Raw genomic sequence first — 27,979 nt, 5'->3', positions numbered from 1 at the left:
GGTTAGCAGAGACTCTTTAATGGGCTCTGGGAACACGGCCCAGCCCTGTACAAAAAACTCAACTTCACTCTGGGGGGCGGGACACAGGAAAACAAGGCCAAACTTGCTGGGACAGGGGTGGCTTTTCAGTTGGTTGGGGGAGGGGGAGGAATGTTCCCAGGGCCTTCGGAGGGCAGCGGGGGCCTCAGCATCGGGGGCATGGGAGTCGGGGGGTGCACCCCAGGATTTGAGGGGTGAACTCCAGGAGGCTGGGGATGGACCCCAGGAGCTGGAGGATGGACCCCAGGAGCTGATGGGTGGACCCCAGGAGGTGGGGGGTGGACCCCAGGAGGCTGGGGGTGGATCCCTGGGGCTGGGGGGTGGACCCCGGGAGCTGGTGGATGGACCCCCGGGGCCTGGGGGTGAACTGCAGGAGCTGGTGGGTGCACCCCTGGGGCCTGGGGATGAACCCCAGCAGATGGGGGAGGATGGACCCCGGGGGCTGGAGGGTGGACCCCTGGCGCTGGAGGGTGGACCCCCGGGGCTGGGGGATGGACCCCTGGAGCAGGGGGGTGGACCCCAGATGCTGGTGGGTGGACCACTGGTGCTGGCGGGTGGACCCCAGGAGCTGGGGGGTGTACTCCAGACGCTGGGGGGTGGACCACTGGTGCTGGGGGGTGGACACCGGGAGCCGGTGGGGGCAGCTGAGGAGGGCCCGGGGGCCCCGAGGATGCAGGCCCACTGGGCGGCATAGGGGGCAGAGGCAGGCCTCCTGGCGGGGGCGGGGGCAACGACTCAGGCAGTGGCGGCCGAGGGGGCAAACCATTCATCAGCGGGGGTGGGGGCCGCTTCACCCCAGGAGGCCCGGCAGGGAGGCTCGGCGGGGCCGGTGGCTTCTCCATCTTAAAGTGGAACTGGAGGAAAAACTGGACAGAAAGGAGAGGCTGAGCGCAGCCCCTGGGCCTTGGGCTGGGAGAAGGTTCGGGAACTGCCTGGACCTGCAGTGACTCACCTGCTTAGTTTCCCGGTTCCAGTGAGTCCAAAACTTGCCTTCAGCCTTGTCAATCTCCCTGCTCGGCACCTGCGTGGGGTGGAACAGGGGGCAGAGACGGGCCCTCAGGACCACGAGATGGCCCGGCTGAGGAGGCCCTTCTGTGAGGGGACAGGGTCTAGCTCAGGGGTGACAGAGTCGACTGATGTCCTTGCTGCACTGCTCAGCAAACCTGCAACCCCGAGAAAGTCGTGATCTACACTACCCCATTAACGTCCGTCTGGGAACCAGATCCAGTCACGGAATCCACAAACAACCAGCAGCAGTGACACCTTACTGCTGGGGCTACGTCAGGGGTCTTTGCTTCTTGGCGGACACCCACCTCGGACGCCCAGCCCCTGGCCCTCACACTGCCTTATCCTTTGCCACCCCCTCAAGAGGCAAGGGCCCAGAGGGATACCCCTGGCCCTGGCAGGAAGGGGCATCCTGGAGTGGGCCAGAGGCCAGCTGCCAGGATGGAGCAGACTCCTCAGCCGGCTCCCCACCTCTCGGGGGTCCAGCACGCTACCTTGAAGGCGATGGTCTCGTAGGGCTCGGCGGCCATGAGCAGGTACTGCCAGCGCCGGTCTGGGGGCTCGATCCTCTGCTCGTAGGCGGACATGAAGCGGTGGCGGGGCATGATGCCCTCGGCGATCTCGGGGTAGTCGATCTGTGGGGACACGGCCGGGTGGCAGCACCGCCTCTCAGGGAGCCCCTCCCCTCAGGACTGAGTCCCCAGCCTTTGCTCACCTGGAAGAGGAGGCTCTGCTGACCCATCTCCGTGTCCCTCTGCTTGGTCACTGCAACACAGGAGGTGTCAGGACCAGCTAAGGGGCCCTGGGGCTGGCCTAACACCACCCACAAATGGGAGAGCAGGCCTGGGGGTGGTCACCTGGCTGGGGAAGCACAAGAGCCATCCGCAGCTGGACGGGCACCACCCAGGGCTGGGAGGGCTGCACCCCGGGTGCCATCTGCCCCAGATCACACGGGTGGGGGTGGTGGTGGGAGGGAGGTCTCCCCACTGCCCGCCCCCCCCGACCTGGGGAGCACCGAGTGTGAGGGTCAAGACTGTGCCCCCACTTCTAGGAGAGGATGCCCACTGCCAGAGATCTGTGGCTTTGGGCTGCTTTCCACATGGGTGCTCAGTGTCTCCCCACTACACCCAGGAAGACACCAGATGGCCTGGACTGGCCAAAAAGCCTGTGGTGGCCTCCCCAGGGGAATAGTACCATCCCTGTCCTGGCTCACCAAGCAGGCCCACCCCAGGGCCTTTGCACGCCACTCCCCGAAACGCCAGCCACACGCAGGATGTCCCCACCTTACCAAGACACCTATCAGGTGGCCTGCCTTCCCCCCACCCGGCAACACGGTCCCATGTATCCCCTGTACTCCAGCTGGGCCGCTTGACTGGCTTTCCAAACCAGGTAACACAGGTGCTGCTGCACGCGCAGACCCTCACCCCCTCTTCCTTTCTACTCAGGTGAAGAAGAGCCAGCACCCAGTTCCGAGGTCAGAGGAAAGAGCCACACCAGGGCCCGCGGTCGCGTCCCACAGGCTCACCCACCTTTGCTAGGAGCATAACGAATGGCGACAGGCTCGGACCGGACAGGACACCACGCTCCCCGCCCCTCCTCGGCATGTGTGTGAAAGTTCAAGGCAGGAAGGCGGGTCCCGGCCCCCAGGGAAAGAAGCCCTCTGACAGGAAGTGAGTGGAGACACTCCCCAGAGGTGGATAGTGTGGGTGTGGGTGTGGGTGTGGATGGGTGTGAGGCTGCCCGCCAAGGCCACAGAGCATCCTTACCTTTGTAGCCCGGGCGGCCGATCTTCACGAACTTCTTCACCTCCACCTTGACCTTCTCTGGCGCCGGCTGGGCTGGGGCCTCCTTGGCCTCCTTGGCTGCTCGCCGGGCCCTGCAGGTGGGACGGACATGGTGCTGAGGCCCCTCCACACAGGCCGCCAAGGCCACAGGCCCAGGTGCCAGGAGTGCCACACCCCCGCCCTGCCCCAGCCAACCTTGGAGCTTCAAGGTCAGGGGGGACGGGGGTCAAGTGAGGTGACAGCTCTGGTGGGGGTGAGCGCCGGGCATGGGAAGGGGTGCGAGGTACTCACAAGTTGGTCTGATGCTTTTTCCCTTGTGTGTGCGCGAGGTAACTCCCCTAGAACGGGAGAGGGACACACAGCTCAAGACAAAGCAAGCAGGGAGGTGCCGGTAGGCACCCGATCGCTGCTGAGTAGACGAGCACTAGTGGGTCTGCACACAGGGGAACGAGACCCCCAAAAGCCGGAGGTGAGGCAGGCCTCCGGAGGGTGCGACGCAAGCAGTCTCACAGTGTGGGCTGTGGACACTGCTTGGAAGTGGTGGGGAAACCCGGGAGTGATCATGTCCCGTGATGCCATCTCCACGATGCCCCAGGGATGAGACACGCGAATCAGTGGTTCTCAACTGGGGGGCGGTGGGGGGGGGTTCTGACCCCCGAGGACAGCATGCCCAGGACGGTCCTTCCCGGAGGATGAGCAGCCCCAATGCCGCGGGGAGACCCTCCCGTATCAGGCTGTTCAATTCAGTGCTGCCGTCCAGGACTGGGAACCACCGGAAACAAAGCACGTCCTCCACACGAGAAAAGGGACAAAGGGACCTACTCGTGCCAGGAGAGGGGCCCAGCGCGAGGGAGCATCAGACTCTCGCCTGCTTCAAAGGCGCAAACTAGAGCCACATTGGCTAAACTTCATGACCCCGATCCTGACGTGGAACGTCCCAGGGTGTCCCCACGTTCCCAGATACACATCTGTGGCAGCGGTGCCACCGCTACTGAAGGAAATGGACCGAAGGACTCGGAGTCCACAGCAGCGCAGGTGGGGCGGGGCAGGGGCGGGGCAGGCCCGCACCTCATTGTTGTGCAGCGTCAGGCACAGCTTGCACTCGTAGGAGCCCAGATGGTTCTTCATGAAGTACGGGTCCTGCGGAGGAAGCACGCTTGTTATGCGGTGGAAGGGGCCCTGGGGACCCCGCACGGGCGTGAGAGAAGCACGGCTGCCCCTGGCGGGCGCTGAGACAACACCACTCCCTTCCGGGCAAACGCTCGCGGCAGAAGAGGGCGGGCAGAGGACAAGCAGGAGCCCCCAAGGCAGCACCGCGGCCCCTGGGAACCCTCGACACCGCAGAGTCCACTGAGTGGGGCTGGGGCTGACCATGCGCCCCTGCAGCAAGCTCCGGGGAGGGGTCCTCGGCAGCCTGGGGTCCAGGAGGCAGAGCCGAAACAGCACCGCCGCTCATCCATCTCCACAGCGCCGACCAGGCCCGCACTCCTCGTGCCGCAGCACAGCCGGACGCGGGCAGAGGAGAAGCAAGCGGGCCAACCTGAGGCCCTAGGGGACCCCGTCTCTGCACATCCCGTGAGTGGGGCAGGGGCTCCAGGGCCAACTGGTGACCACCCAAGAGGCGCAGAGCAGACGGCAGGGGTTCAGATCTCAACTCCACCGCCAGGGACCGTGTTGTCATTGGCGATGACAATCCCACCCTCAACTCTGTTTCCTCATCTGGAAAATGGGGAGAGAAACAGAACTGACCTCCCAGGCCAGGCCTGCGAGGGGCTTTGGGGTTGCCCGGCACACGGTGAGGGCTCGACACACCCCAGGGCGTTTCGAAGTCTAAGAGGACCCATACACTGAACACCAAGGGGCACATCGAGGACAACTCTGCCTCCAGGGTCCACTGGGCAATGTCTGGGGACGTCAGTGGTTGTCACGAGTTGGGGGGCTCCTGGCATCAAGTGTGGAGGTGAGGGTGCTGCTCCACACCCCACAGTGCCCGTGATGGCCCCCACGCCCCAGGGAATGACCTGGCCGCACGTCCAAGCTGAGAAACCCTTAGTCAGTTATTCGCGAAAATCTTGAGTCTGCTCCCTGCTCACACTGGACACCAGGATAAATCCCCGATAGTCAGCTGGTGTAAACCAGGGGGGCCCCCAGCATCTGTATCACCTCCTCTCCCTCCCACTCAGGTGTGGACTGAAATGTGTGCAGCATCCCAGGACCGCAGAGGTCACGTGGTCATGGAACCCAGTCTCCTGGGGTCAGTGGAATCCCTATCCCTGGTGTCTCACCGGAGGTGATTCCGCCCCCCAGGGGACACTGAGCGACATATGGGGACATCTGTGGCCGCTGTGACTGGGGAGCTCCTGGCATCTGGCACGGGGGCAGGGCAGGGATGCTGCTGCACACCCCACAGTGCCCAGGGAGACCCACATACGTGTCCCCAGGGCTGAGGCAGAGGTCTGTCTCCCTACAGCTCTGTACGGATAAGCTGCTGTCCTTCGCTGCCCGTGGTGCCATCAGAGCCCCCACCACTGGCGACTCCCCACACCTCTGGTTAAGTATAGCTTCCTGCGGTAACAGACCCTTCAAACGTGGGCTACGAACAGCAGCCGGCCTCTGGTGGACACTGAGAGCTGCCACTCCAGGTGAAGCTCCCTGGTGCAGGGTGGGCCCAGGCGGTGGGAGGGCACGGGTACCTTGTTGATGTCGATGGTCTCCAGGGCCAGCTGCCGGAGGCGCTCCCTACGGTCCCGGTTGCTCTCAGAGGAGGAGGCCACGCCCCCGCTCCCGGTCTTGCCTCCGGGGCGATGCTGGAAGTCCATGGTGAGGACCCTGGGGCTCTACCAGACCAGAGAGGAAACCTGTGGAGGCCAAGGGGCGGCTGTGAGGCTGCGCAGGAGGCCTCACCCTCCTGGTTCAGCCTCATCCCCCACCCCACTCTCGCCGCCCTCAGCCCCACGCCCAGGCTTCACCAAGTCTCTTTCAGTGGCCGAGGGTCCACGATGGGCCAGGCACATGGAAATGAGAAAGAAGAAGAAACAGGGCATCTCCAGGTGACCCTGTGGGTGGACTGAGGAAGTCCTCCCAGCCTGAGGAGTGCAAAGGCCCAAGGACCCGAAATGGCAAAGGGCAAAATGAGACCAAGCTCTCACTAATTAGTCTCACCTCCTCCAGGAAGCCTCCCCAGACCGCCCAAGCCCGTGCTGTTCACTCCCTCCTCTGAATTCCCTTTCTGATCGTCTTACACTTACTTCTCGCAGCCTAAATTCTGCTTCTCTGGCTCAGCTGTACATTTGCTGGAAACAAGGAACACATCTACCAACCTATCCCCCACCCCCCACTGCCTAACGCACAAGATGTTCACGGCTCGTTCGCGGCCGAGGAAGGCTCTCCCGAGCCCTTGATGTCTCTTCCAGCCCAGCCACTGTTTCCCACCCTCCTTCAGGCTCAGTTCAGACCCAACCTCCAGGAACCTCTCTCTCATCTTACACTACCTTTCCCACTGGTCAATGTTGGCCCCAGGCCCCTGGTATCTTGTCTCTGTTGGGGTAAATTCACAGGGATGGGGCCCAGGAGTGAATATGACCCCTGCCAAAGATGGCCCTATCGCAGGGGTTCCTGGACGTGTCACCTCACAGGGCAGAGGAGATTTTGCAGGTGGGGTTAAGTTAAGGCCCCTGAGATGGGGAGGACCCTGGATTCCCCAAGGGGCCTAGTGTCATCACAGGGTCCTTATAAGAGGGAGGCGGGGGGGGGGTCAGAGGCAGAGAGAGACGGGAGATGCTGCGCTGCCAGCTGTGAGGATGGAGGACGGGCCGCGAGCCAGGGATGCGGCGCCTCGAGAAGCTGGAAAAGGCGGGAACCGATGCTCCCCTGGAGCCTCCGGAAGGAATAAAGCTCAGTGAGACTCACGTTGAACTTCTGACCTCCAGAGCTGCATCATGAACTTAGGTCGTTTAAGCCACTAGGTTTGTGGTGGTTTGCTGCACCGACCACAGGAAACGAACAGTCCAGGCACCAGCCAGCTGTGCCACTGACCCGCAGTGTGACTTGATGAGTTTACAAAACCCTCACATATGGTGACCAGTGGGGTGACCTAGTTGGCTGCAGAATCCCAGGACTAGACTTTTTATTTCACGCCAAGTCCACCCAGAGCCGCCAACTGGTAAAGGCAAAACACTAACAGAGCCAAGAGTTCCAGTCAGTTTGGGGGGAGCCCAGTTTCTTCTTAAGCAGCCAGAACAAGCTCTTGTTCTAGTCGGGAGTACGTGCCACAGGTATTGTGAAAGCACCTGAGGAGAGGATCTGACTGGCTCAGGAAACCCAAACGCAAACAAATACTTGATCACTCACCACATTACAGTGAATGCCAGTACCTATCAGAGACTGAGATGAGGCCAGGGTGAAAAGGGGGCAGGTCCATCAAAACCCACTCGCTGGGGCTTCCCTGGTGGCGCAGTGGTTAAGAATCCGCCGGCCAATGCAGGGGACATGGGTTCGAGCCCTGGTCTGGGAAGATCCCACATGCCGCAGAGCAACTAAGCCCGTGCGCCACGACTACTGAGCCTGCGCTCTAGAACCTGTGAGCCACAACTACTGAAGCCCGTGTACCCAGAGCCCCTGCTCCACGAGAGGAGAAGCCACCGCAATGAGAAGCCCACGCGCCGCAACAAAGAGTAGCCCCCGCTCGCTGCAACCAGAGAAAGCCCGCGCAGCAACGAAGACCTGATGCAGCCAAAATAACAAACAAACAAACAAACAGAAAAATAAACAAAAAACCCACCCGCTAAGCAGCAGGCAACACCCCTTCCCTTGGTCTGTGTCCAGCAGGCAGGAGACCCAGCTGGTGCTCCCAGCCCAGGGGAGATCAGGAGTCTTTTCTGGGAAGAGAGTACCAGAGACAGTATTCTCAGACACTGACGGTTGGGGCCCCCCGCACTCCCCAAACCCCAGCACCCTGCCAGGCCCACTGAGCTCACTAGAATGAGAAGCACTGCTCTCCACAAAGACTGGTAACTTCACATAAACACATGCAAAGAAACGTGTGTATCAGAGAAAAAAGAAACCTGGTGGAAACGTCAATAAAAGATGCTAACGTCCTCCCGGATGACAGGAGACGTTACCACATCGTGAAACTAGAACAGGTGCCAAAGGTGAGCACGGTGAATTAAAACCAGACGAACCCTGGGACTTCCCTGGTGGTCCAGTGGGTAAGACTCCGCGCTCCCAATGCAGGGGGCCTGGGTTTCATCCCTGGTCGGGGAACTAGATCCCACATGCTGCAACTAAGAGTCCGCATGCCACAACTAAGACCCGGTGCAGCCTAAATAAATAAACAAATAAAGGTAAAAAAAAAGACAAACCCTTTAAAAGCAAATACGTGATGAACCTGACAAAACAATGAATACGAGCGCTTGAAGGTAAGAGTCAAACGAGGCTTTCATAATGAAGAACAGGAAAATGAACAACAGTAACAACAATAATAGGAAAATAATAAGAGGCAAAGCAAGAACCTAGAAATCCCGGACTGAAAACAGAACGAAACGGGGACACACTACTATATTTAAAACAGATAACCAGGGCTTCCCTGGTGGCGCAGTGGTTAAGAATCTGCCTGCCAATGCAGGGGACACGGGTTCGAGCCCTGGACCAGGAAGATCCCACATGCCGCGGAGCAGCTAAGCCCATGCGCCCCAACTACTAAGCCTGCGCTCCAGAGCCCGCAAGCCACAACTACTGAGTCCGTGAGCCACAACTACTGAAGCCTGTGCACCTAGAGCCCGTGCTCCGCAACAACAGAAGCCGCCACGACGAGAAGCCCGCGCACTGCAACGAAGAGTAGCCCCTGCTCGCCACAACTTGAGAAAGCCCGCGCGCAGCAACAAAGACCCGACGCGGCCAAAAATAAATAAATAAAATAAATAACTTTATTCAAAAAAAAAAAGATAATCAATACGGACCTCCTGCATACACAGGGAACTCTGCTCAATGCTCTGCAATGACCTATATGCGAAAAGAACCTGAAAAAGAGCGGACACATGTATGTGTATAAATCACTTTGCTGTACGCCCGAAACTAACACGATGTTGTAAATCAACTATAGACCCACATGAAATAACAACTAAAAAGAACAAACGTGGGAGAATATCATCAAAGGCATGACCTATGAAATAAAAGAAAATACCCCAGGACTGAAAGGACCTAATTTTCAGAAAAAACAGAAAAACACTCTCAAACGAAGAAACCATGAAATTTCACAACACTAACGAAAACCTAGAGTTTCTACTAGACAGAAAGAAAATCAGAAACAAGAGGTCGGAAACCAGAACGGGACGAGACCCTTCGGGACAGCACGGAACTCCTATGACGGGCAATGCTTTCACAATTCCCACAGGGGGCTTTTGATCTGGAACTTTACACCCACACTTCTGACTGTGAGGGTAAATAAAGCCGTTTTCAGCTAACCGAGAGCTCAATATAAAAAAAAGTCGACTTCTTCAAAAGCTACCTGATGAGCTCTGATGGAAGAAAGGAAGGGGAGTAGATGGTCACACTGAAAACAAGCCAGACCAGGGAAGCCCGGACAGCAGGTTCTAGGACAGCTACTCAGCTGCAAGGTGGGGCTCCAGTCCCGACCGGAGCAGGAGGATGCCAGCTTTGAGAGGGAAGTTTCCACGGGGGAAAGGAAAAAAGGCATCCATTTGTTTCAAACTGTGGGAAAATACAACCGCTAGGCGTGTGGGGTGAAAACGCTTTGAGTACAAAGGTTTAACAACAAGCAAACAAAATCAGGCGAATAGGAAAAGTGAAGAAGTTAATGAGCTTTCGGGGACAGGAGGAAGAATGGTATAAGAAACCTAGACTGACAAGCGGGGAAGTCACTTAACCTCAGGGCTTCGCTTGCGAAACGGGCCCAGCTAACGGGCTCTGGTGGTCTCGGGTGCGGTGCCGGACGCTCCGCCTCCGGACCTTCCTTTCTACTCGGTGGGCCTGGAACTGGGGCCGCCGTCACCCCTATCCAGGTGAGTCCCGGACCACAGAGCCAGCAAACCAACGGACGAGTTCCCGAGCGCAGAGAAGGCGCCCCGGACCACGGGAGCCGCCACCCGACCCAACCTGACCCAACCCGACCCAACGGGCCTTTGCAGCCGGAGCTCCTAGCGGGCGGGGTGGGGGGGTCGGGCCTGCCCAGCGCCGGGCGGGGACTGGGAGCCAGCGCCTGCCCCCAGCCCGCGCCCCTGCCGAGGCGCCCCTCGCCCACTCCCCTCCAGGGAGCCCCTCGCGGTCGCCGCCCTAGCCCCGCGCGGCTCTTAACTCTCACCCGCGGCCGAACTGCCGTCGGCTGTTAGGCCACCACCTCTGCGGCCGCGCCGACTTCGTTCTGCACATGCGCACCGCGGGCTAAGGAAGCACTTCCGAGGGCAGGTGGGGCGGGGTCTTCCGTGTGCGCATGCCCGCCCCGCCCAGCGGCGCGGGCTAGACGCTTCGGAGGCTGGAGGAAAGCGGGCAGCAGAGAGTGCAGGCCGGAAGCCGAAGCGCGCGTGCGCATCGGCTCTCAATGTCCTTTCGGTCGGCCAAACTCGCGCGGAGCCAGTTCTCGCGGGATAGCGAGTTGCTTCTTGTTTCCCACTCCCATCCGCCTGTTCCCTTGAGTACTGGGCGCTATCGGTCGTGGGGGTGCTTTATTGTTTCCACCCCGGGTCCACCTTGTTGCCTGGTTACATGACAACCGTCCATCTTGCCTACTGCCCTGCCCTGTGCGCCCCACGAGGGTTCTACTCGGCCCCGGCGGCCCCCGGGACGCTTCTGCCACTCGCCGGTGTAGGACAGGCTGAGCGGTCCGGAAGCGCGCAGGCGTGGTAGCTCCGGCCGCGCTTCCGGGACGACGCCGTGGGACTCTTTTGACGCCGGCAGCGGCGCGAGCGGGGACGGCGGCCCGGAGGGCGCGGCCCAGCGCTCCGCTTTCTGGGTCCCAGCGGCGCCATGCGCTATAACGAGAAGGAGCTGCAGGCACTGTCCCGGCAGCCGGCCGAGATGGCAGCCGAGCTGGGCATGCGGGGCCCCAAGAAGGGCAGCGGTGAGCGGCCCGGGGCGCCGGAGCGGGCGGCCGGGCGGCAGGGGGGCGGGGGTGGGCAGCCGCGGAACCCGCGCGAGCCCGCCTTGTTCCCGCAGTGGTGAAACGGCGGCTGGTGAAGCTGGTGGTCAACTTCCTCTTCTACTTCCGGACGGACGAGGCGGAGGTAGGGCGGCGGGGAGGGCCGGGAAGGGGGCGGGGGCGGGGGTTGGGGTCGGGCTCCGGGTCCGGGTCCGGAGTTGGGGCGGGGGGCGGCCGCAGTTGGAGGGCGGGGGTTTGGAGTCAGGGGGCAGGGCGGGGGGCGGGCAGGTTCCCGGTGCCCGCCCCCATGCCCCTGTCTGCCCCTAGCCCGTCGGAGCCCTGCTGCTGGAGCATTGCAGAGTCGCTCAGGAAGAGCCCAGCGGCTTCTCCATCAGTGAGTGCGGCCTGGGGCGAGGCTACTTGACCCCGTCGCTCCCCGCTCCACCCCGGCGCGGCCCCGCCTGAGTCCCCAGAGGCTGAGTCCAGTGTCCCGGACAGCCCCACTCGCGCTGGCTCCTCCGGGTGGGGGCCCAGGCCGAGCGCACTACCCGAGACGCCGCCCTTGTCTTGTTGGGGAGCGCTGCCCTCTCGGGGTGCCTCGCTGTAACTGTTTCATTTCTCCTGGGATCAGGGCCCTGTGCTGGGGGATTGGGAGGATTCTCCTGGGTCGTCTTGAGAGGGTGGGGTCAGCAGGCGAAGACGGAGCTTGTAACTAGTCCCGTGGGGAGGCTGCAAGAAGAGTGCCACAGACTAGGGGGCTTAAACAGCAGAAACTTATTTCTCCTAGTTCTGGGGGGCAAGAAGTGTGACATCAAGAGTGTTAGCATGGCTGGTTCCTTCTGAAGGAGAATCTGTCCCTATGATCTCTCTCCTGGCTTCTGGGGGGTCGCTGGCGACCATTTTCACTCCATCTCTGCCTTCCTTTTCGTGGGATCTTCTCCCTTGTGTGGTCGTGTCCAGGTTTCACTTTTCTTAAGAACAGCAGTTCTGTTGGATTAGAGGCTCACTCTAGTGCAGCGTGACCTCAGCTTAACTGCTTGTAACTACTTAGACCTGCAGTGACTCCACATCCAGATAGATTCATAGTCTTGGGAAATGTCTCATGTTTTAAGACTCGAACATACATCTTTTGGGGGACACAGTTCAGCCGACACCCAGCTGGTGGGAAGCAGTGGGCCCAGGCGGGCCGGGGCTGGAAAGGGGACAGTCATGGACAATGGCAAGAGGAAGTTGAGGGCTGGGTGGGGGGGAGGTGGGAGGGAGCGGGGACAGATGGGGGCTACTCCTTCCGCAGGCTTCCTAGAGGACCCAGAGAGGAAGTATCACTTTGAATGCTGCAGTGAGGAGCAGTGTCAGGAGTGGATGGCTGCTCTGCGTCGAGCCAGGTGGGGTGCGGCCACCTTGGGGGCCTGGGGCAGGGGCGGGGCAGGCCCTGTGGACTCACACCACCCTCCTCCCCAGTTATGAGTTCATGCGGAGGAGCCTCATCTTCTACCGGAACGAGATCCAGAAGATGACCGGCAAGGTGTGCGTGGGTGCAGGGGTGGGAGGTGGGGGTCTTCTGGGCCCAGGCTCATGCCGTCCCCCCCACCCCCGCCATCGTCCACCCACACAGGATCCCCTGGAGCAGTTCGGCATATCGGAGGAGGCCAGGTTCCAGCTGAGCGGCCTGAAGGCATGAGTCCGGGTGTGGGGCTCCTCAGCTTTCCTGCTGGGGGCTGGATGAACCCTCCCTGGGTCCCGGGTTTCTTGGCCAAGCCTGGATTTGCCGTGGGAGGTGTCTTGGTTTAAAGATTTTAAAAGCCGCAGGACCCGCAGGGGCTGTCTTTTTGAAGAAACAACCCAGCAAGCCCCTTCTGGATGCACTGGGACCCACTGGACTGGTTTGGCACCTCAGTGCCACATGCTGCTGCCAGGGGACAGGTGTCCCCTCCCAGGAGCTGTGTCCAGCCCCTTGGGTGCGTCCATCCAGCCCTGGCAGGTGCCTGAGGCTGGTGCAACTCTCCTGCCCCGTGCAGGCTGAATGTACAACATTAGGTGATGCTGTGAAGGGCGTGGGCCCGTGCTGGGGCTGCTGTGAATTCTCCTGCTGAAGGGGCAGGCCCCGGCCGGACGCCTCTGGGCAGAGCTGGAAGGTGCGCCTTTGGGGTGGCCGGTTTGTTCTGTTCAAATAAAGGTACCTCTTTTTCACACGGGACGGCGGTGCAGTGAATGCAGAGAGGGACCTCTGTCCTCCCCAGGCTGCCGGTCCCGCAGAGTCACAGCGGGGTCCTGAGGGAAGTGAGGCCCTCCCCAGGTTCAAGGTTTAAGTGCCCAGTAGGAACAGAGGAGAGGAGGCTTAGAACCCAGAGCCAGGAAAGGTAGGGAGGCTGGGGCCCAGCCCACAGGGCCTCTGGGGCTCACAGGCCTCCCTCTGAGTGCAGGCGGGACTTCGGGAAGGGTTTTGTTGGTGGTGTGAAAAGTACACAAGCAGTCGGTTTCAGTTAGTCAAGAAGGAGGCCCACCCTGGGTGGGCCTGACCTAGTCAGGTGTCGGCCCTGAAGGAGGGGCTGGGCCTCCCTGAGGTGGGACTCACTGTCTGCTGTGGTCACAGGGCCTGCCTTCCGGCAGGTGGGGCTTCTGCTGGGAGTGACCGTCCTCCCCAACTGGGGATGGTGATCACAGCCCGGGACCCTCTTTGCGCTCCAGGACCTTGCCGTGTCACGGTCGGGAAGAAACACTGCCACCAGACCAGGTTCAAGTGAAAACAGGTATTTTATTACAGCGTCTAGAGATGGAAATGCAGTGCAGTGGGGTTCCCTTGGGAAGAGGGGGTGGAGTCAGCGCCCCAGCTGAAACACAGGCTACCAGAACAAGAAAGCAAAGCCCGTCTACGTTACAAACCAAGGCAGGGATGCGAGAGCCAGCGTGGATGGATGTGTAAATGAGAACAAACAGTCCTAACTTTAGACGGGCCGGCTGGCAGGATAAATAAGGGCGGCGGGGGGGTGGGGGTTCTTAAATAGGTCACAATTCATAGCTGAACAGAGAACGCATCCCCTGACCGAAGGCTGTCCTAGTTGTTAGGTTTTCCTGAGCAAAGCGACGGCAGCCGTCAGACCTGGAGCACCCGCGTCGGCAGCAGCGGTGGGGCTCCCGCAGGGCCGCTCCCCACGCACACCAGCCAGCGCCCTACTCCCGTGGCTGGCGTCAGCGGCGGCGCTCAGGCTGGGACCGGAGGGTGGGTGGGGAGAGGCCGAGCTGGGCCCCGCAGTGGGGCAGGCCCCGCGCGGGTCGTCCGTCCCCTGGTGCCTGCGTGTGCGTGCAGAGGACGGACGCGGCGCGGTGGTCCTCCCGAAGTGACGCAGTGTTTGTGTACAGTGTCCTTTGTTCAGATGGGGGCTCCGCTGGCAGCGCCGCAGCTTTCTCGGGAGCCCTGTGTTCCTGACACGGGGAGGGGAGCCTCTTGGAGAGGCCGGGGGCCGGGGGTCAGGACAGCACCGTTGTGCACTGGGAGCACCGACCTGGGGGGAAGGGGGCAGGGCGGGCGGTCACAGGAGGAAGGCTCCGTCTCTAGCCTGATTGCTGCCCCGCACGGTGTAGAGGTGGCTACAGGCAGCGCACTGGCCCGCTCTGACCCTTGTGGCCTGCGTCCCGGGGGTCAGGAAGCGGGGCCGGGCCTCGGCCACCACACTGACCCCGCTTGCGGGCAGGCAGAGGGTCCGTGGCGTCCACCTCTGAAGGGTGTGCGAAGTTGACCAGGCCAGGGAAGGCTCACGTTAGGCCGCCACACAGAGGTCCCCCTCCCGCGCTCCTTGACGGGTGCTGCCTGGGGGGCAAGCACCTGAGGATGGGGCTCCGACTGCCCACGCTCAGCCCTCGCTGGGGCGCCCACCTTGGGTCCGGGCCCCCTGTCAGCACCTTTGGCCGATGTCGGCCCTTTCCGGGGACCAAGAGCTTCTCGGGAGGCACACAGACAACATTGCTCCACCCAGGGACCCAGGACTGGTCACAGGTGCTGTGCTCGAGGGACCGAGAGCCCTACCGGCCACCTCGGAGCCTCAGGGAGCAGCCCTCCTGACCGGCCACCCCCAGCGCATCCCTTCCCAAGCACCACCGTGGCCGCTCGGGTGGAGCAGGTGTCACCCCAGCAAGGCGGGCCCTGGGCCAGCGCCGCTGTGCACTTGAACAGGCGTGAGGGTTTCCCCTCACTTTCCTTCTTTTTCTCTTTAGTTTACCGTGTATTTGTCATACAGTCTAAAAATAAATGAAGTCCGTCTATGAAATTTATAAATTTTCATCACCTCTCTATAAAATACTGTCACCTGTCAGTGTGACTCCCCTGTAGACACAGCAGGCACCCACGACTAACCCGCCTGCGTCCCCGGCCACCACAGGAGCCGACCCTGCAGCGGGGGGCTGCGGCGTGAGCCCAGGGCGAGCGGAGACGTACAAAAGTAAATGCACCTGTCACACGAGCGAGCCAGCCAGGCAGGCAGCAGAGTCGGGTACCAGACCCTCCTCACAAGCACCACTGAGAACAGGTCCCCTCCTCGAGGCTCCGCCACCGCAGCCTTGCCGCGCAGGACCGCCGTTCCGATGCCAAAGGCGCCATCCCGAGGGCTGAGCCGAGGCCGTTCACAGTGATGGCGGGGCGGGCCTCCACTGGAGACGCCGCCTTTGGTATGGGAAGAGCGGCGGGAATGAACACGCCAGGCGCTAGGGCCTGGCGTCGGCGTGGTCAACCTGGAGAGTCAGCACCAAGAGCACGTGGAGGCGCGAGCCTGGCGACGAGATAGCACCGGGCCGGCTGGTGGCGTCTCCGCGGCGGGCCGGTCCTTCGGCGACGTCCTTACATATATTCTCTCATATATATAGTATCTACATCTCTCGATAGGTTGCCTTCACGACTTCGGTGGAATAAAATAAGTCAAAATTGTTTATACTTTTTAAAAAACGATAAATACTTTATCTAAAACTATCGACAGTACAGGCTGGAGCCAGGCCCCAGCGCGCCGTCTCCGCAGCTCTGCGCGGCGCTGATTCACAGTAGAGCCTGTCCTCTGGCCTCCGTCCATCCTCGCCGTCCTGCGGGGGGCCCCGCGCCGCCAGCCCGCCCCATCCTTGCATAGTCTCGCGGTTGAGGTAGAAATCCTAGTTACCTGCGGACACGGCGTGGGAGGAAAGGCAGCGTAGCGTTAGCCCCGCGCCCAGACGAGCCTGTCGCACCCCCAGGCCAGGGCGCCAGAGCCACCTACGGACGGACGGACGGACGACAGATGGCAGATGTGGTGGTGGCAGCACCCTGAGCCACGCCTCTGGGCCCCGTCAGAGGCAGGAGGTCCTGTCCCCAGGCCCTTCCAGTGCGTGTGGGGCGCTGGCTGGGTTCTGGCCTCCCCTCCTCCCCAGGAGACCCTCCCCGGTCCCCACGCCGGGCAGCGCTCCAGGACAAGCCTGCACGCCCCAGGAGTGAGGCCGGCGCGGCCAGGATGGCAGGCAGGCAGCGTCCACTGTGGGCCTGGCCCCCGACCTCCCAGTGCACGTCTGCCCTCTCCAAGCTCCTCTGACGGCGCGAGGCCACTGCAGGCTGAGCTGCCCTACCTTCTGGGCTTTTCCAACAACCGAGGCACAGCCCATCCCCAGGCCTCGGGTAGGGCTGTCCGATGACCTGCACCCTGACCAGGAGGCCGTCAGACTCCAGCGGCCTCCCATCTGTTTCCACTTAAAAACACGACAGACAGCCAAGGACAACAGGCGGAACCCCTGCTCCAGTCCTGGCCCCAGGGGGATGTGGACGCGGCACCAGCAGTTGCCGGGCCAGCTGCACCGGGGCCCAGGACCCTCCCTGGAGGCCTCGCAGACACCTGCCCCGTCCAGCTCCCGAAAGCAGGCACTTCCTACGCTTGTCTCCGCTGACCCCACACGGACGGTCTGAAAGGCACAGGCCAGGCCGTGCGCATTGGAGGCCGGAGGAGCCAGGCCTCGGCCACAACTACAGAGCCCCCCACCGGCCCGGCATTCCTGCCTGTGGGGCTGGCACCACACTCACCCTGCTGCCCATCGGCCCCTGCAGGGAGGCCCTCTAGCTAAGGAGCCCAACAGACGTCGCGCGACCCCCACATCCTGAAGGCCTGCCGTGTACCTGGGGCCTTAAACGTGTTGAGCTCCCCCCAAACCCTACATAAGGCGCGTTTATGGAAACGGGCTGAGGGGCCCAAGAGCGCACACAAGGCAAAGCTGGGATCCTGAGCTGCCCCCATGACCCCAGGTCCTGGGCTGCCCAGGTCCTGGGCTGCTGCAGACGCCAAGCCTAGGGTGGCGGCAAGCTCGAGCTGGGCTCCACCCGGCCAGGACGCCAGCCCTGACTGACTCCTCCTGGCCCCCTCCCTGGGCGACCTGGCGGGAGGGTCCACCGGCAGCGGCCGGAGGGGGCGGGGCCAGCCACACCCTCCCTCTCTCTGCTCTCGCTGCCCGGGCTCCCTTGCCTCCCTGGCTCTTCGCCTTCGCACCTCCCGGCCGCAGGAGAGCAGCCTTGGCCCCCGGGCCCCTCCACGGAGCCCCGCGGGCCCGCCTGCTCTCTGCAAAGCAAGGTCAGTTCAGGTTCTCGTATGGGCCGCCTGGTCGAGCTCTAGCCTTACCTTACAGAATACGAACTGCTAGCTAAGCAAGGTCTTTATCGCGGCTTAACCCCCGCAAGGCGCGCGGCATATGGAGGTGGCATGCCAAGGGAAACCCACACGGCGGGCGGCCCCGTGGAGCTGGCCTGCGGGATCACGGGCGCGGCCTGGGCCAGGGCCAGCCCGGGCAGGGGCGGGTGGTGCACCGTGAAGGAGGGGCGGGACACCTTGTGCGGAAGTGAGGCGAGCTTGATGGACAGAGAGGCGTTAGCAGGCGGCACAGAGGCAGCAGAGGAGGCAGGTAAGAAAGCTTGGTTAGCTGGGAGGGACGCGAGGTTCTGCAGGAGCACGGGCTCAGAGTTAGCCGGGAGCAGCGCGGGGGGCGGAGGCAAGGCGGCGTTAGGAGGGGGCGGGGCGTGGAGGGCGGGCTGCCCCGGAGGGGGCCGGCCCAGGTGCGGAGGGGGCGGGGGCGGCCTCGGCTCCGCAGGGGACGGGGCCTGAAAGGAAGAGGCCGGGGTGCTGGCCACCGCCTGCAGCGGGGTTAGGCTCAGCGTGGCGCTGCGACATGCAGCCCCACTGCCGAAACTGGCTCCAAACGGATGAGCGGAGGCGGGAGGCACCGCGTGGTTAAAGGCACCTGCAAACAGGAGAGAAAAACCCAGCTTCAACAGGCGGGTATCGCCAGCCAAGCCAAGGAAGGCGCGCGGAGAAGGGGAAGCCGATGGCGGCTGCAGCTCCAGCTCCGCGTGCGAGCGGCACAGGTGAGGGCAAAGCGCAGGCAGCGGGAGCACAGGCGCTGGGATTACCTGCAGGACGGCTCCCCTCCCCTCCCCTCCCCAGCCCAGCCCTGGCGCCCGTGCCCAGTGAGGGGCCGGCTGTGGCTCCCTGCGCTCCTCTCCACCCCGCACGCACGCGCCACGGTGCATGTGGCGGGCGCCGCGGCCCTTGGCTCTTCCCCAGCGCCGGCCCCAAGGCTGCCCAGAGCCCGGGCTGCGTCAGGCCTGACAGGTGACCTCCGGAGGGAGGAAGGAGAGAGCTCCGTCTGGCGCCAGCTCCCCTGAGAGCGAGAGGGACGCCGTCAGACCAGAGAGCCTGGCACAGGCCGACTCACGCCTGAGCGCTCTGCCCACACGACAGTCACGTCCGCGTTTCGCGAAAAGGAACGAGGTGACGGGTGCAAAGTGGACCCAAGGGGATACGCGGGCACAGCCTCTCCCCCCTCAGGGGGCCCTGGAAGGGAACCTGCAAACAGCGGTGGTTAAACCCAGCGGTCCTGGAGGGCACCGGTGACAGCATGCGGCCCGCGGCCCGTCCCCCAGCGGGTCCCGCACGGCCGGAGGGCGCTGCCTACCTCCGACTGCACCGCCGGCCACCCCGGAGGAGAAGCTGCCCATGGCGTGCGAGTTGGTCAGTCTGGTGGCGGCGGTTGAGACGTGCACCAGGCCGGCGGTGGGCACGGAGCTGAACAGGGACTGCAGCACGGACGGGCCCAGGTTGGCCTGCAGGGACATGGGGCCCAGTGCGAACTGCGGGCCGGGGGCAAAGGTGCCCAGGAAGGGGCGGTGGGTCTGGGCGGATGGGGCTGTGCCCCCTGCCGAGGACGCCACTGGGGCAAGGCCCGGGCCGCTGAGGAGGCCCCCGGGGGGCGCGGCGGCGGCGGCGGCAGCAGCAGCAGCGGCGGCCATGAAGAGGTTGTGGCCGTTCTTGACGTCGGGCTCGCGGTCACGGCCCTTGCCCGCCTTGCCGTGCGTTGCTGAGGCCTTGTCCGCGGGCCCGCACACAGGTGGGCCCCCCTCGCCCTTCGGGGCCAGTCCATCCAGCTGCCTCTTGTTCACGAAGGGGCCGGGCTCTGCAGCGCCACCCTCCTTGCCCCGCGGGCCGGGAAAGCTCAGGGGGGTGCCCAGGCCGGCCGCCTCGGGGGCCTTGTGGGAGAGAGAAGCACCATCGCTGAAGCTGTGTAAACTGAGGTCGGCTGCCAGGCCCCCGCCCAGGGCGAAGCCGCTGGCGGGATGGCTGCTGGGGCTCAGCCCGCCCGCCCCCGGCAGCGCGCCTGGGAAGCTCTTCCTGGGGTGGGCAGCCAGCTTGGCATCAGCCGCGCCAGGTTCCTCCAGGCCGGGCCGGAAAGCGAACAGGGAGTTGTGGCTCAGAGCGGAGGCGGCCTGCAGTGGGCTGTCAGCTGCCTTGGCCAGGCCGAGGTCGGAGATGGGCGAGAAGGTGGACTTCCACTTGCTGCTGTTGACCGGCTCGCTGGCCGGCACCTTCCTTCCCACCAGGCCGCCCCCTGCCAGGAGAGGCAGCGGCTGTGAGGCCTGGGCTGGGTGGCGCAGAGCGTAAGCTGCGGGGACCAGACCCCCGCCAGCTCGGAATGACCCCCACCCCCAAGACAAGCCCCTTGGCAGAGGACGGGGCTGACCTGGCGAGGGTGGGGCCGTGGGAGAAACTCAGGGAACAGGGCTGCTTGTGCAGGAGGGCCGGCGTGTCGGCACAGAGCACCACACGTGCCCGATCTACCCAGGCAGCACCCAGAGTGCCTGCCATGTCCGCAGGGAAAGGGGCCAGGAGGCTGGGCGGCACCCACACCGCCCAGGGACCACTCTGGAAGCCCCATGTGGCTCCTCAGAGGCCGGGCACCAAGAACTCAGGCATCGGGAGCACCAAACTCACCATTTTCCAAGGTTTTCGGAGGAGATTTGCTTTCTAAGGAGATTGTTGCAATTTTTCTCTCAATTCTATCAGGAAAAAAAAAGAGATGATGAATGTTTGCAGTCCGCGGGCACACCGGAGCGCTATACGTTTACACCGAATTGCCCAGCAGGGTCGGTAAGCCGGCAATGCACGACACGCCGTCAGGGCCCCTGGGCGCCCCCATGCCCGTGCGGTGACGCCTGTACCGGCATGATGACGGCTGTGGTGGGGGACACAGCTGAGAGCTGGGCCCCGGCGGAGGAGCAGGGATGCCGTTTCCCAACACGCAGAGACAGCCGTGAGTCCCAGACAGAACCGTCTCCGTGCTTAACGTGCTCTCAAGCTCTAGGAGACTGCGTCGTCCACAGAGGCAGATGTGCAGCACCTAGCACGTTAACTCCCCAGCAAGCTGTACCCGTAGCTGCACGAAAGTACGCAGCAGTGTGTGCTTCACGTGTCAGGATTTTTGTGGACCATCCTGAAGAACTACGACCTCCAGAGACACAGAACTCGCCAAAGAATCCAGGACTTGTACAACGTACTTTTCGTACGTGGAAGAGTAACTCAATAAGACACTGAAAACACAGGCAACTAAAGAAAACACAGGGACGTCCCCAGCGGTCCAGCAGGTAAGACTCCGCGTCCCCAGTGCAGGGGGCCCGGGTTCGATCCCTGGTGGGGGAACTCGATCCCACATGCGTGTCGCAACTAAGAGTCTGCATGCCGCAACTAAAGATCCCACATGCCGCAGCTAAACATGCCACAACTAAGACCCGGAGCGACCAAAATAAATAAATTAAGCATTAAACAAAATTAAAGAAAGGGACTTCCCTGGTGGCGCAGTGGATAAGAATCCGCCTGCCAATGCAGGGGACACGGGTTCGAGCCTGGTCCGGCAAGATCCCACAGGCCGCGGAGCAACTAAGCCCGTGAGCCACAACTACTGAGCCTGCATGTCACAACTACTGAAGCCCGCGCGCCTAGAGACCCTGCTCCGCAACAAGAGAAGCCACTGCAATGAGAAACCTGCGCACCTCAACGAAGGGTAGCCTCTGCTCGCCGCAACTAGAGAAAGCCCTTACGCAGCAACAGAGACCCAACGCAGCCAAAAATAAATAAATTTTAAAAAATAATAGTAATAGTAAAGGATACACGACACACGGGGCCTCGTCAACACTGAACACTCCTATGCCTCAAAGGACACCAGCAATGGAGTGAACACACCACCCACAGGATGGGAGAACACAGCTGCAGATCCCGTACCTGACGAGGGATCCGGTACGTAGACGTCTAAAGAACCCTCACGACATAACAACAGCAGCACAAGACAACCCGACTCAAGAGTGGGGCCGGGACCTGAACAGGCATCTGTCTGAGGAACAGATGATGCTGAATATCGTCAGCCACGAGGGAGATGAGGTCAAAACCACGACGACACCACCACACCCTCACAGAAATAGCTACCGTACTAAAAACAAACCCAGAAAATAACAAGTGCCGGTGAGGCTGTGGAGAAACTGGCACCCTAGTGCATGGTTGGCAGCAATGTGAGATGGGGCAGCTGCCGTGGAAAAGTCTGGTGGTTCCTCAAAACGTTAAACCCAGACTCGCCACAGGAGATCCAGCAATTCCACGCCTAAGTACCGGGTAAATTGAAAACACATTTGCAAGTAGAAACACATGTAGTATAGGAACGTTCATAGCAGCACGATTCACGACAGCTGAAAACAAAGCAACCCAAGCGTCCACGGACACACGGTGGATAAACAAAATGTGATATATACACACAGAAAAATACTAGTCTTAAAAAGGAAGGAGGTTCTGACACCTGCTACACCACGGATGAACCTGAGGACAGGACGCTCAGTGAAATAAACCAGACACAGAAGGACACACGCTGCCTGATCCCACTCACGGGGTCCCTAGAGGAGTCACATCCACAGAGACAGGAAGTAGATTGTGGGGGCCAGGGGCTGGGGGAGGGGCTGGGGAGTCAGTGTTTAAGGGTACAGGGATTCTTTCTGTGGCGATGAAAATGTTCTAAAACCGACAGCGGTGATGCCTGCACAACCCCACGAATACGTCAAAAACCACTGGGTCGCACCTTTCAAGCGGGCAGTGTGGTATGTGAATTATACCTAATAAAGCTCTTATCAAAAAAAAAAAACCCAGGAAGAAAGCACTCTTCACCGTCAGCTGAGTGGACACCAGGCGCTGATGGGAGCCTGCACGCCTGCCTCTTGGCTCTCCGCCGTGGTGGCCACCCTCCCCTTCTCTCTGCCACCAAGAAACACCCGCCTCGCGCCGCCGCCCCGGGAGCTGCAGACTCCGGGGTCAGCCCTGCCCCACATGCACGTGGCGAGAGGCTCTCAGATGCCCTGGGCCCTTCACGGGCTGTTTCTTACACAGTTAAAGTGAATAATCCGGGAAGGGGCCTGTCTGCTCCAGGACGTACCCCAAGTGAGGTCAGGACCCTGCGCCCACCACCCAGCGGCAGGTGGGAAGCTGCCTGCACTGCGTCCTGGCCACAAGGACCTGCCCCATTGGCCCCACTCGCCTGGCACTGCCGGGCTCATCCTCAGAGCCCTGCTCCTCATCCGAGGTCAGTGGGGAATAGTGGGCCCCGTTGGTCTGGCTCAGGGGCTTCTCCTTCTTGAGCACGGGTGGCTGGTCGTTGTCCTGGTAAGGGACAGGCGAGCTCTTCAGGGAGCTCTCGGGGGACGAGATGGCCGTGATTTCCAAGGGCTGGTTGATGTTGCTGACCTGAGGGGTCAGACGCACAAGCCCGTCAGCAGGCCCCTGGAGCGCCCTGGACCTACCGCCCCCGACGCCACTCCCAGCCTCACCATGGAGTTGAGGTTCAGGGGGGACCCTGAAGACTGGGTGAAGAGGCCAGCGACGGACGGCAGGGCCCGGCGCTTGGGGGACACGCCCGAGCTGAGGCCGGGGGTCCCCGCCGCCGCCCGCTTCCTCCTGCCCCTCTTGCGGCTGTCCTGCCCGTGGCTCTGGCCGCTGTCACCACGGGCGCCCGAGGACAGAGGGCTGTGCTTGCTGGAAGGCGACTGCTTGGCGCTGCTAGAGCCGGCCGAGATGGTGAAGACGATCCTTCTCTTGGCTTCACTCTCGGGATCCGAGAAGCCGGCCTCAGAGGGCAGGTCTCCTTTGCTGGCATCGGGGAGCGGGCCCTGGGCGCCGAGCCGGGGACTGGCACAGAGCTGTGGAGCAGGGGAGGCCGAGCCGCAGTTGCGGGGCTGCGCCAGCAGGGGGGGGTGCTGAGGGGTGGAGCTACGGGACCCCACAGTGGCAAAGAGGCTTCCGGAGCTGGAGGACTCATCCAGGGCCGGGGGCTCGGCTCCAGAGACGAGCGGTGCCGGGCTGCCTGCCAGGGCCCCGCTGATGGCCACCGAGCCGGCGTAGGCAAAGCCTGTGGGAAGGACACGCTTTCTCAGGGGAGCTCGTCCGGGAAAGGATGCCCACCTGGCCAAACCCGGCGGAGTGCAAGGAAGCTCAGCTCTCTGCACGCTCAGTGCCCAGCACCTTGAGACGGCACCACGGAACCAGGTTTGGGTGAGGACAAGTGGGGGCCCCTGGGCCATCACTTGTGTGCTCTTCCCACTTCTGGGCCTGGGACGGTTGGGCCCTGGAGCTCATGCACAAGCCAGTGGACCCCGGGCACCGCCAGCGGTGACGCCCTCCCCACGCGAGAGCAGCAGCGCCCGAGGCGGGATGCCCGTCCCAGCATCAGCCTCCTCGCTGCACTCTTTTCCCCCAGAAGAACAGGCGTGGATCAGGCCGTGCAGACACAGCAAGCAACCCGACCACACATGCCCGCCGTCCCCGATGGGCTCCATGGCTGGGCAGTGGCGACAGGCACCCTCTAGGTCGCAGGGCCCCGCCCGGAAGCCTCACTCGGAGCTCTCTGAGGAGGAGCAGAACCGGCTGGAACGCGGATGGACGAGGACACCACTGCCCAGAGGATCGGCATGGGCCCAGGCCGAGCACAGCCCGCTGAGATGAGCAGAGCGGGACAGCCCAGCTCGGAGCCCCCGAGCCCCGGGCTGCGCTGTGCAGCTGACGTGCTGAGCCCACCCGGCATCTCTGGGTCCTCGCATGGGAGGGAGCCCTTACCTGCGGGGGCCAGGGCGAGGCTTCTGCTCCCAGCAGCGCTGCCCCCGGAGCCGTGGGCGCCAGCACCCATCTGCTTCTCCAGCATGGACGAGGACTCTCGGGCCTGCGGCACGGGGCTGGGAGTGCTTCTCTGCGGAGAAAAAGTGCAGGTTGTCAGCTGATCCGGCCACATGCCGCAGGATGTGCCAAGGGCCCAAGGCCGCGAGCACGGAAGGGCAAGTGGCCGCTCAGGGTGTGAGCCTGGTGAGCAGCCACGGGAAGGTTCTCACAAGGTGAGGCACAGGTGTCTGACCTCGGTTCTAAGGGATGGCCCTGGCTAATGGGCAAGCATTGGGCCAGGGATAAATGGGCAGGGAGAGCAGTGAGGGCAGCCGTTATGATCTGACCCAGCAACTCCACTCCTACATGGAGCCAGACAACAGCAAGTACCCACACAAAACCCGCACACGCACGTCCTCAGCAGCACGATTCACAACAGCCCCAAAGTGGAAACACCCCAGATGACTGCCAACAGGTGATGGATGAACACAATGTGGTCCGTCTATATGGTGGAGCATCACTCAGCCATGAAAAGGGGTGAAGCCCTGACACTCGCTACACCGTGGATGGACCCTGAGAACACGATGCTCAGTGAAAGAAGCCAGACACAGAAGGACCCACGGTGTGTGATTCCATTGATGGGAAACGTCCAGAACAGGCAGATCCACAGAGACAGAGAGTGGGTTTGTGGTTGTCAGGGGCTGGGGAGGGGATGTGGGTGACTGCTGGTGGGGATGGGCTTCCTTTGGGGGGGATGGAATGTTCTGGAACTAGAGACGGCTGCATGACTGGTGAATGTACTAAACCCCACTGCACCGAACACCTTAGGTGGGTGAGCTGTGTGTGACATCTCCATAGACAGGAACAGCCCACTCCACAGGAGAGTGTCATTTCCAAGTCCATGCGTGTGAGGCTGAATGCACATGTCAACTAGAAGGAAAGGGAGAAGTTTCTATAGAATCTGGAAGCTTTAGTCCCTCTCCGTTTGCACACGTCACCTTTTACTAAAAGGATCTAAGATAAAAGTGGCAAAATGTTACTGGAATTAAATGTGGACATGAGACATTCTGTTTTTCTCGGGCCTCACGATAAGCTCAAAACTCAACCACGTGCAATTGAACAAGAATGCTCTGGGCCTCGAGGGGAAAGAACAAGAGCAACGGCTCTCTTGGTGCCTACACACAGTGCCTGGGGACGTCAGGCTTCCAGGCCGAGGGCCTCACTCACCACCTTCTCGGCGCGGCTGGGCAGCACCACGCTGGCCAGAGGAATGCTGACTGGCAGCTTGCTAGGCTGCACGGTGCTGAGCGGGATGCTGACGGGCAGGCTGGTGATGGCCTCCCCACTGCTGGCGTAGGTGCGCTCCTTCAAACCCTGCAGACACACCACCGGGCCGGCCTGCTCCCGCTGACCAGGAAACTGGACCTTGAGCACCGCCCCGAGGGACACAGCAGTCCTCCAACCAGTGACAAGTCACCCCCACCCCAAAGCGATCCTCCCAACCTGCCAGGGCCCCCGCCCATCACCCCAGCATGCACCCCATCACAGGAGCGCAGCAGGCTTTTCCCTTCCCCTGCTGCTCAACCCGGCCTCTCCTTTCCCCAGAGTCAATCCCACTCTTCCAGCCTCACCCAAGGGCTAGGGCGCGGCCAGGCAGCCTCCCACCTGCCTTCTCAGCCCTACACCACCCCGCGCGCGTGGGCACTTTCACAAGAGCGGTGGCCTCACCTTCTCACTGCCCTTCTCTCCCGTCATCTGCAAGGCCGCAGGGGACGAGGGCCGAGGGTCCTGTGGGCTCAGTTTGATGCTGTTGGCGATGCCGGGGCTCTGGTACGGGAGGCCGTTCTCCTTGGCGTGCTCAGCTCTGGAAACCAGATGTGTCCTCGGTCATTTTCTGGGGAGCCCTCAGAGCCGCGATTTTGCGTTCAGAGCTGGCCGCCTGGGCCTAACAACCCCCGAGATTCTCTTCCAAACTGACGATCCCCCGCTCAGAAGGACCCCCACCACGAGCTCACCGTGGGTGCAGATCGCTGGCGGTCGCCCTGCTGTTGGCTGTGTGGTCCTGGCTCAGGTGGCGCCGCAGCACCAGCTTGGCAGGGGAGAGCCTGGTGTAGTCGGGCAGGGCCAGGCCAGACAACTTCTCGAGCCTCGGCCGGCCACTGTGGTTCGGGGTGCAGGGCACGACCTCCTGGTCCAGGGGGGAGGCCAGGTACTGGGGGGTGTTCTGCTTGGGCGAGGGCCGGCTCAGCGCGCTGCAGAGCTCATAGCCGGCCGCGTGGCCGTTCATGGACAGCTCCGGGCTCATGTTGCTCAAGTGGTGCAGGGAGAACCTGGCACAGTCCAGCTCCAGGTGTGGCCGGCCAGGCTCGGCCTCCGGCTCTCGGCCCAGGCCACCCTTCCCGCGCAGGTGCAGGGACAGGGAGTCGTCGGGCGGCACGCAGGACTTGAGCTGCAGGAGCTCCTGCTGCCGCTGGCTCTTCTCCAGCTCCACGATGCTGATCTGGGGGACGAGAGGAGGCGTCAGGCCTGAGAGGCCCCATGCCCAGCACCTCACTGGCAGGGACGGTCCTGAGAGAGCGAGAGGGATGTGGGCCGGCTAGTGTGATGGGCAGACGCGCCGGCCTGAGGAAGCGAGGGGCCCAGGCTCCGTGGCTGTCACCACGACCGCGAGGGTAAGGTATCGGCCCCGGGGGCGGGGGCCCGAGGCATCGTTGGGCTCTCCCCACAATGAATCAAGGGCCCACAGCTTCGGGCCGCCTCTCGGTGACACAGGAGCGTCAGGACCCAGCGCGCAGCCTCCCGAGACGACTCCTGCACACAGGCTGGCAGCAGGGCCGGGCCACCACAGGAGGCAGTGCGACACCGTATCCCGGGACCTACAGCCACTCCGACGGCTACTTGGGGGAAGCGTGTCTTTAGGGACGTAGCCTCCAGAGCAGCCTCCGGTGCAGAGGAATTCACTGCAGTGCCATTCTGCAGTAACCCATCCCTGAAAGAGCCCCCAGAGCCAGGCAACGGCAAAAGCTTCACGTAAATCACGAAACCTCGCTGGGGAGACGCAAACGTGGTGGGAGGCCTCGGCCTGCAGACGGGCTTCCGGGAAGCCCGCACCCGCGTGCTGATCTGTCCGTCCTTCCTTCCCGCACCATCCTCTGCTCAGCTTGTCAGCACGAGCTGTTCTCACGGTGCAAGCGAGGGCCACCAGCGGCAGCCTCAGAAACAAGGCGCTCGCAAGCCCAGGCGGTGTGGCGGGGACTGGGCCTAGGACGCTGGTTCTGGCGCCCCAGCTGAAGCCCGGAGCCCCCCCGCCTCCGACAGGCTTCCTACCTGCAGCTCCAGGCAGTGCCTCTGCTTCTCCGAGATCTGGCTCTTCAGGGCCTGCTTCTCCTTCAGCAGGCCCTCCAGGGACAGCGTGGACCAGTCCAGCTTCAGCTCCTCGCACCGTGCCTTGAGCTGTGGGGACGGGCAGGTGGCCGTGAGGGGTCGGAAGCCCCTGGACACCCCGCGAGGATCCTGAGGGGGGACGGGGGGCTGCCAGGACCCACTGCCGCAGACTCGGGGCTGCCCTCAGGCATCTCTCCATCCCAGGACCCGGGGCCTGGGGGCCCCGC

The 27,979-nt window shown here is 62.5% G+C and overlaps 3 protein-coding genes across 11 annotated transcripts in view; 1 reads left to right on the top strand and 2 right to left on the bottom strand.

The window, feature by feature from the left end:
* Positions 1 to 2: 2 nt before the first annotated feature.
* SF3A2 (splicing factor 3a subunit 2) lies at positions 3 to 10,232 on the bottom strand. 2 transcript variants are annotated; one of them, XM_082623562.1, is made up of 9 exons: positions 10,147 to 10,232; positions 5,522 to 5,686; positions 3,897 to 3,968; positions 3,120 to 3,166; positions 2,811 to 2,920; positions 1,760 to 1,809; positions 1,539 to 1,679; positions 992 to 1,060; positions 3 to 905 (listed from the first exon to the last, which is right to left on the bottom strand). In XM_082623562.1, the coding sequence occupies exons 2-9, from the start codon at positions 5,645 to 5,647 to the stop codon at positions 126 to 128; spliced, it is 1,395 nt and encodes a 464-aa protein (XP_082479688.1). In that variant the 5' UTR covers positions 5,648 to 5,686; positions 10,147 to 10,232; the 3' UTR covers positions 3 to 125. The 2 variants fall into 2 exon arrangements, with proteins under 2 accessions (XP_082479688.1, XP_082479689.1); XM_082623563.1 differs by lacking the exon at positions 10,147 to 10,232 and adding an exon at positions 9,713 to 10,114.
* A 95-nt stretch (positions 10,233 to 10,327) lies between these two features.
* PLEKHJ1 (pleckstrin homology domain containing J1) lies at positions 10,328 to 13,117 on the top strand. The gene is made up of 6 exons (XM_082623564.1): positions 10,328 to 10,902; positions 10,998 to 11,065; positions 11,248 to 11,314; positions 12,215 to 12,305; positions 12,382 to 12,445; positions 12,536 to 13,117. The coding sequence occupies exons 1-6, from the start codon at positions 10,809 to 10,811 to the stop codon at positions 12,599 to 12,601; spliced, it is 450 nt and encodes a 149-aa protein (XP_082479690.1). The 5' UTR covers positions 10,328 to 10,808; the 3' UTR covers positions 12,602 to 13,117.
* An 89-nt stretch (positions 13,118 to 13,206) lies between these two features.
* The window catches only part of DOT1L (DOT1 like histone lysine methyltransferase), a 58,053-nt gene continuing 43,280 nt past the window's right edge, over positions 13,207 to 27,979 (bottom strand). For 3 of the 8 annotated variants that reach the window (XM_082623552.1, XM_082623555.1, XM_082623558.1), the window contains 11 exons: positions 27,696 to 27,821; positions 26,384 to 26,868; positions 26,097 to 26,232; positions 25,596 to 25,793; positions 24,330 to 24,459; positions 23,048 to 23,625; positions 22,759 to 22,964; positions 20,181 to 20,245; positions 18,868 to 19,797; positions 18,628 to 18,758; positions 17,985 to 18,153 (listed from right to left, as the gene is read on the bottom strand). In XM_082623552.1, the coding sequence (XP_082479678.1) occupies positions 18,064 to 18,153; positions 18,628 to 18,758; positions 18,868 to 19,797; positions 20,181 to 20,245; positions 22,759 to 22,964; positions 23,048 to 23,625; positions 24,330 to 24,459; positions 25,596 to 25,793; positions 26,097 to 26,232; positions 26,384 to 26,868; positions 27,696 to 27,821 (3,075 nt within the window). In that variant the 3' untranslated portion in view covers positions 17,985 to 18,063. Of the gene's footprint in view, positions 16,062 to 17,537; positions 18,154 to 18,627; positions 18,759 to 18,867; positions 19,798 to 20,180; positions 20,246 to 22,758; positions 22,965 to 23,047; positions 23,626 to 24,329; positions 24,460 to 25,595; positions 25,794 to 26,096; positions 26,233 to 26,383; positions 26,869 to 27,695; positions 27,822 to 27,979 lie in introns of those variants that run through there. The other 5 variants (XM_082623559.1, XM_082623553.1, XM_082623554.1 and 2 more) reach the window with 5 other exon arrangements.

The sequence above is a fragment of the Mesoplodon mirus genome (assembly GCF_964341445.2).
Source record: "Mesoplodon mirus genome assembly, chromosome: 5".
Taxonomy (NCBI): domain Eukaryota; kingdom Metazoa; phylum Chordata; class Mammalia; order Artiodactyla; family Ziphiidae; genus Mesoplodon; species Mesoplodon mirus.
The sequence above is the reverse complement of the archived record's forward strand: the minus strand, read 5'-3'. Positions and strand labels throughout refer to the sequence as shown.